At 41.3% G+C, this 7,475-nt stretch overlaps 1 protein-coding gene across 4 annotated transcripts in view; it reads right to left on the bottom strand.

The window, feature by feature from the left end:
- Positions 1 to 7,475, bottom strand: part of L3mbtl3 (L3MBTL3, histone methyl-lysine binding protein) — a 113,190-nt gene that overhangs the window by 62,511 nt on the left and 43,204 nt on the right. For all 4 annotated transcript variants that reach the window (XM_023714280.1, XM_004630254.3, XM_023714281.1 and 1 more), the window contains 3 exons: positions 6,336 to 6,471; positions 4,469 to 4,560; positions 1,681 to 1,832 (listed from right to left, as the gene is read on the bottom strand). In XM_023714280.1, the coding sequence (XP_023570048.1) occupies positions 1,681 to 1,832; positions 4,469 to 4,560; positions 6,336 to 6,471 (380 nt within the window). The remainder of the gene's footprint in view (positions 1 to 1,680; positions 1,833 to 4,468; positions 4,561 to 6,335; positions 6,472 to 7,475) is intronic.

The following is a 7,475-nucleotide window of genomic DNA, read 5'->3' as shown; positions in this document are numbered from 1 at the left end:
ATTTCGAGCCCCAGTACCCAGACAAAAGCATCAATTTACAGAGCAAACTTAAGGAATGGGAAACTGTGGCCTAAGAGGATTCAGGGAGCAAATCCAGAGTGTAAGAGATGGGGCTTACCCACCACCCAGCCTCTGCACTAGAGGGCACACGCAGAAGGAGAAATGGGAATGGGGATCCACGCAGTGGGAGAGGGGAAAGACTCGAAGCAATCACAAAGCATGTAACTTACTGGGACTAAAAAAATCTTTTTAAAAAAATGCAACCACTAACATAACTGGAAGAAATAGTGGTAAACATGTTAGTGATGTTGTCACAATACTTAGGCAAAGAAAAACAATTCATATTTTTAAAAAGATAGAAATTGAGTCATCAGCCATGAAATGCTGTGTTTTCTGGAGTTGGATTCAAAACAATCTTTGAATTAAATTCTGGGCCAGGGAGATAGTGCTTGCCTGGCAAGTGCAAGGTCCCGAGTTCAATCCCCAGTACCACAAAAAAAAAAAAGAATAAATTTTAAGAGAGGAAACACAGAACAGATAATCTATAAAGAAACTAATAATGGTTAATGCTAAATAAAGGGCACAGACAACCACTTTACTGCTAATTCTCAGTTGCCAATCATTCAATAAAAAAATTTTTAACACAAATTAAATATGAAGATATCTTGGAAACAAAAACAATGCCTTACATAAAAAAGCTAGAAAAACCAAAAACATTTTAGAAAACTTGGTTAACTAAGTACTATAATCATGAAATGATTTACCTATCCTTTAAAAAAAATTCTATGACCATATAGGAAATATATAGTGTGTGAATAGCAAATGGATTTCAATCCAATGCCTTAAAAAAATGGAAATAAAACTGATGAGCATCTAATCAGTTTGAGGAAGTAAATTACTGACACATCTATAGAATAGCTACACTTACGCATACTAAAAACATTTCTTTCCAGAAAGTGAACTGTATTTACATAAATCAATATTTTCTTGATACTGTAACAGTCATATTTTAAAAAATATGACTGGGCCTTCTCTAAAATAATCTCATTTCAAGTATTATCTACATGGAACTAAACTGTTTACAAATGTCGTTCATCAGAAAACCACATTCTAGAGATGACTGAACCTGCGTTAAGTATGGATAATCCTTGGTTCAATTATTTAATCACAGTAAGATGGCTTCATCACAGCTACTCTATAATTAAATAATTTTCTCTTACTGCCTTACACAGTGTATCTAAATTGGTAAGAATAAAAAGATCATTTCTCAATTAATATATTGATGTTCAGCTACCACAAATGACTAAATTAGCTACTGCACAGGAAAATGTGAAGGGAGACTCATACAAGTTCCTAGCGAGTGACAGGAGCCACCGCCCCCGCTGCGGGGCGGAGTGGGTCACCGCACAGGCCTGCGAATGCATGCTGGGAGCACGGGGCTGAACGCCACTTCCACAGGACAAAGACAAGGAAGATACACATCAGGGGGCAGCACTAAACGATGTTACTTACAAATACAACTCATGTGGAACACGTTAAAATTTAAAACTCTGAAACAAGAAAAAGTGGGGCAGGACACTGCTATTTTTTGTTGCAAGCTTTGCACTGTTACTGTTTTTAAACTGTTTACCTAGGTACAACATATTAAATGTTAAAAAGCATTCACGGAAAATGTCTCACCAATAGTCATAGCTCTCATCCCAGTTGTCAAAATGCACCAGGAAACGATTGTCCACCATATCTGTTACCGTAGCAACGCAGATGAATGCAGGATTCTTTTTGTCTACAGCTTCAAGCTTCATTCCAACTCGAAAGCCTGATGGGATCACCGTCTACAGAAAAATACAGATTTAATTAGAGATAAGCACACACTCAACAGCACGAAGACCTGTGAGTTGGCACCTCCCACTCCCAGCCCGGCTATCCATTCCAGTATTCGCATATCCATTCCAGTATTCGCATAATTTCAAAATCATGTGCTAGTTTCACAGGCTGGCTTTCCAACCAGCACTAATAAAAAAAGAAACCCAAAATGTAAAAAATGCTCTATAGCTACACCCAATTAACTATATGAGTCTCAAAACTACAACACTCCAACCCTGCAGCAATTAAGACAGCTGTAACACGCATGTATAAAAATGAGTTAGAAAAACTTCACTAGCAGGTTTTATTCACCACATAGTTCACATTTTGGCCTTTCTTCCTTGATTATAGGTTTAACAATGAAAATTACTTCGCAGAAGATATGTACTTAATTAAGTTAAAAATGTGCACCAGGAGCCAGTACAAATTCACGGCCACTTTTAGATTGCTCAAGAGTACTTACTCTACAGAAAGCAGGTCATCTTAATATATGAAAGGCTGCATATTACTACAAGATTTACTTAACACTACAGATACTTTTTTTTTAATTACTAGTACAGGATGTTCAGGGTCTCACTAGATAGATGGGACTCACAGTGATGCTCCTGTTTACAGCTTCTCAAGTGCTGGGATTACAGGCATGCACCACCACATCCAGTCTCAATCTCAATCTCAGCACACCCCAGGGGTGGGGCCGGCCCAGGGATCGAACACAGGCTCCTGTGTCTACCTAAGCAGGCACTTTAATCCACTGAGCTATCTGGCCGGCCCTTACAGATACTTTTTATTAATTATAGCAGCAAGTAAACTGGCTATTAATCTATATAGCCCTTTAGAATGGCAGGAAAATCAGCCATCTAGGACTTAAAAGGAAACCAACAAAAGTTCAGTGAGCTGCTGCTCAAGGGACAGTAACCCATAAGCATTCCTTATACACTTTTGTGAAGAATATCTTAATCTCAGAGTAAGATATCTGGATGTGAATTATGTCAATCACAATACATTCTCCATACATTCTGAGCCATTTCTACCTTTCTTAAAAAATAACCAAAAGCCCTTCTGTACAGACTGAAGTATATGAGAATTATTCTAAGTACTTTAAGCAAAATAAATGTCATTCTCATTTTACTGTAACTACACAAATGTATAGTTATTGTTGTAAAAATGAAGTTATATATCTGAAAAATATTAGAATAAGCCCTGTGTGAGTTGAAGAAGTAACCATAAATAATACACAGAAATTTTCATCATACAGCTAAGCCCTGAAATTATTTATCAGTTAGAACCATAAATATTTGACTATTTGCAGGTAGATGATCCAGTAAAAGAAAAATGAGTTACTTAGATTCCAAGCACAGAGCCTGAGGTTGTAGTGCATATTAGCAGTACCCAGAATGAAAGGGGACAGGGACAGCGCAGGGTGGTTAATGAAATCCCTGAATCATCAAGAGAGACACAGACAGGGATCAGGAAGCCCGCAGCGGATACAGCAGGCCGCTGCACGACTTTCCACCTGTCCACCTTCTTTGCAGGGGGTTAGTCTTGCCGGGCTAGCGTTTACATCTCAGCGAGCACTCCAGCTCTTACTTAAGATACTATAAGATAACAACCTGGCTCACTGCTACTGCACTACGCCCACCCCTGTCCTTGGTTCTCTAACTCAATCAACCTGGCTTACATTCAATTCAATCAGAGACTACTTCGGCCCTTAGCCCAATATTCTCACACCAACTCATTACTATCATCTCCCAGAAGGAGGGTTTTCCCCACTCCTGGAATGTATTTCTACTTGGCGGGAAGGAGCGCTGCTCGTGAAACATCACTGCCTCCCCACCGCACCCCATCGCTCGCTGTTCCCTGGCAGGCAAACCTGGGAAGCAGGAACAGTCAGACCCTCGAAGGCAAGACTGGGGGCAGCGGCACAGCCCCGGCTCGGCTGCGCGAGGGCCCGTGCTCTCTGGCCTTGGGGAGGGGCAGATCCTTCTCACTGTGGGGCTCAGAAATGAGAAGCTCACCTGTCTTCAAGAGACAAGACATGCACATCTCCCCAGCCAGTCGCTATCAGGAGTAAAGACGATACTTTTGCTTTTCTACTTCACTGTCCCTACTCTTTGCAGTCAGATCCGAACCTGGAAAACTATCACATCCTGTCAGATACGGCAACAGAGGAACATGGAATGGCAAATGGGAATACATGTCAAGAAGCAGGAGGATACCCCCCCACGCTCTGCTGATGGACATGACAGGTACCGCCATAGCTGCTGTGGTGGAGCATGACGGCTCGCACATGGAGGCGCGCAGGCACGTTTGCCCTCCTGCACGAGCCCCACCTCAGCAACAATCCTAATTAAAAGATGCTAACGGTAAGATTCCAGTCATTTCATCTTTAGGCATCTTAATTATAAAGCACACTTGGATTTTGTACTAAGTTGCTTTCTACCGTTCAATAAGCAATAGATCCATAAAATATTTACTCAAATAGATTTCAAGCTAATTTTGAAGTTCAACGAAGACAAGATTGTGGCTCCTTATTCTCACTTATCACTTATCCCATGACATGCTCAAAAATTACTTCCTTTGAAAAGAAAAAATTGTATGTACTTACTATATTCTGATTTTCAAATAATGACTTCGGGGCTGCTTGGGCTTTGCATGTCTTAAGATAGGTCTGCCAATTAAATTCTTCTTCTTTATAGCCTAGCATAAACACACATGAATAAAAAAGACTCAAATATTTCACACTTATTTTCCCAACCTCACCTTTACTGCTAACTCCCACATGATAAAATCAGCCATATTTTTTGGGTTTACAAAGTTGAACTCATAATTTGTAGCTATGCATTTTTAGATATAGACTATGGTTTTTTTTTTTACTACCTTTTCATTTCTAAGTGAACAGTGATAGACAGGATTAAAAAAAAAAACAGTAAAGAAACACTTTTTACAGTAAAGAGTATACTTTCCATCCAGCTACCTCCATCAGTATATAGTTACAATTTCTCAGCAGTCCATGCTAGTGAGCTCAGTCAGTCAAGATTTTCCTGCTCTAGTCCATTTTGGGATAGGAATAAATAAATAAGAACTTGAAAAAAAAAAAGCAGGTAAGTCTTTTCAGTTTAAATGACAATTCAAAGTTTTTGAAGATTTGCAAATTGTAAGAGAGAAGTCCATTGCCTTAATTTCACAATTCCATTAAAGTCAACGTTTCTTTACAGAAGCAAATGCAGCGTTTTCCTTTTCTGCTACAAGCTCTTTTTTCCTTCATTAAAGTGCAGCAGGTAGATGAAAAGATCAGCCTGTGATGCACCATATGCAAGAAGCTAATTTATAAAAGGGCTTACAAATTTTCTTTTCACCATCACCTTCTCTGGATTTTGCTTAATCCTTTTACTATCTGAAAATACTGTTCTGATGTTCATCTTTTGCTTAAAAGCAAGGACAGTCAGTCCATGAAAAGCCAATACATTCTGCGCACGGCGGTGCACACCTGCCTGCAATCCTGGCACCTCGGAAGCTGAGGATAGAGGACCACCCGGAGCTGGAGGCCAGCCGAGGCTACAAGGCGAACTCAAGCTCAGCCCCAACTGCACGGTGAAACCCTGTCTCAAAAAGACATTAAAAAAAATCCCTTAGGACTGCAGATAAAACTCTATTACAGGGAGACAGCTTACTTAGCATATGCCAGGCCCTGGGTTCAAGCGCCAGCAATGGCAAGAAAATTTTTTAAAGCCCTGAAATGGGACAAAAAAGATCAAACTACTAGCTTGAACCTTTGACATCAGGTAAACAATAATGAATACAACAGTCGAAGAAGGAAATGCGACACTGATGATGGACTAAAAACGCAGCGTCTATTTCTTCTTGGAATTTTATATAAATGTGAAACAAGTAAAATCCCTGGTCTGGGGTGCAGCACAGAGGTACCGCACTTGCCCAGCACATGGAAGCTCTGGATGGGATCCCCAGCAACACAAAATCAAATACCAATAAACAAATGAAAGTGATTATTAGCTCAACTCCCACCAAACCCAGTTTTCAGCGTCACAGTCTCATTTTCAGTTTCCTAAGTATTATGATCTGTATGTTGAAAACATAATTTCACAGGATTTTCTATACAAAGATATGGGAGTAAATAAAAATTACACGATGTAGCTAAAACTACTTTTTATGTCGATTTTTTTCAACAATATATGTATATGAAATAATAAAAATTTGGAGATAAAATTATGTATAGTCAAACTTAATTATAATTACCATGCAAATTACTTTACATGTAAATTAATGTATCATTTACTCTCTTATGGTAGATTACACATTTCTTTCACTTTAATAAATGTATTTTCATCATGTATAATAAGCCTGAATTAGGACCTATATGAGATACCATTAAGTCTTATTTCTTAAAAATTCTAAAGTAGCACATCAGAAAAAATTTTAATGATCCCCAACTAGGAGGCAGAAAGCGACCACACCTTTCGGAGGATGGAGCTTGTGGCCGGTTTTCTCGCACCAGCCCACAGGGTGGATGTCCAGCGCGTCCGCATTTACCCAGAAGTCATAGCAGTCGGAGTACCCATCGAAGTGCAGCTTTATTCGGTACCCACAAACCTGGAACAAGGAGGCAGGGTGAGACATCCAAAGAAGTCGTGACAGTTGCCCACACCAACAGAAAGAGCCCAGGCTTCAGGTCCACGCGCCCTGCGCTCATCAGACCACCCCACTAACAGCAACGAAAGCAACCACCGCAAATGACACCACCGAAAAGCAGCTCTGCAAGGAGCTAAGCTGCAGTGCTCTGGAAACACCTCAAGGACCACTCGGAGCACAGAGACGGGGTGAAGAACCACGCTCCCTCAGCACTCACCCTCTCTCTAACTGCTAACTTCTGGAAACACAAGCCCCTATGGCCAGCTGGCGGGGAAGCCACTGAACAAGGTACAGGACCAGCGCCTGCTGGGCCCAGAGCTGACTGCCACAAGCCCAGGCTGCTGCAGAAATGGAGCCATCACTCGGTTCTCCTCCAGGGGGTTGGGAAACCAGAAGAGCCACACCCAGCTCCTAGTAGGGCAGACAGGCTCCCTACAGCCCAAGCAGAACCTGCTTTCTACAACACAGTCCCTGCAGCTATCTCCAGAGCCCCAGCTGGGGACACGCTGGGGTTCCAGCACCTCAGCTGGCTCGCGCTCTATCCTGAGCTGAGAGAAATTCTGTCCCCTCTGCGTCCTTCCTAGAGCAAAAGCAGATTGTGTCACCAGCAGCCACCCACGCCCCAGACCTCCGTCCACTTGGGGAATACCTGTACTCCGGAATCTTACACAAGAAAGGCACATGAGTGCAGGCAGAGCATTCACCCTCAGATAACGAGGTCACTGTACAGTTACTGTAGTGGAAAGAACTCTGCCACATACTGTTAGAACTCAAATGACAGAGCCAATTATGCAGGATGAGTCATCTTAGGAAAAGATTATAAATGTGGGAGTCAATGTGTGTGCTGCTGTAGACGGGGTAGTGTCATCAAGGAGTGTAGTGTGTACAGAAAGTAAACCCATTTGTGCGCATATTTACATACACGCTAACACATGCATCTGTGCATATGTAAATTCACAATAAAA

This window comes from Octodon degus, unplaced genomic scaffold (genome assembly GCF_000260255.1).
Source record: "Octodon degus isolate 3935 unplaced genomic scaffold, OctDeg1.0 scaffold00034, whole genome shotgun sequence".
NCBI lineage: Eukaryota > Metazoa > Chordata > Mammalia > Rodentia > Octodontidae > Octodon > Octodon degus.
This window is presented reverse-complemented; position numbering and strand designations above follow the sequence as displayed.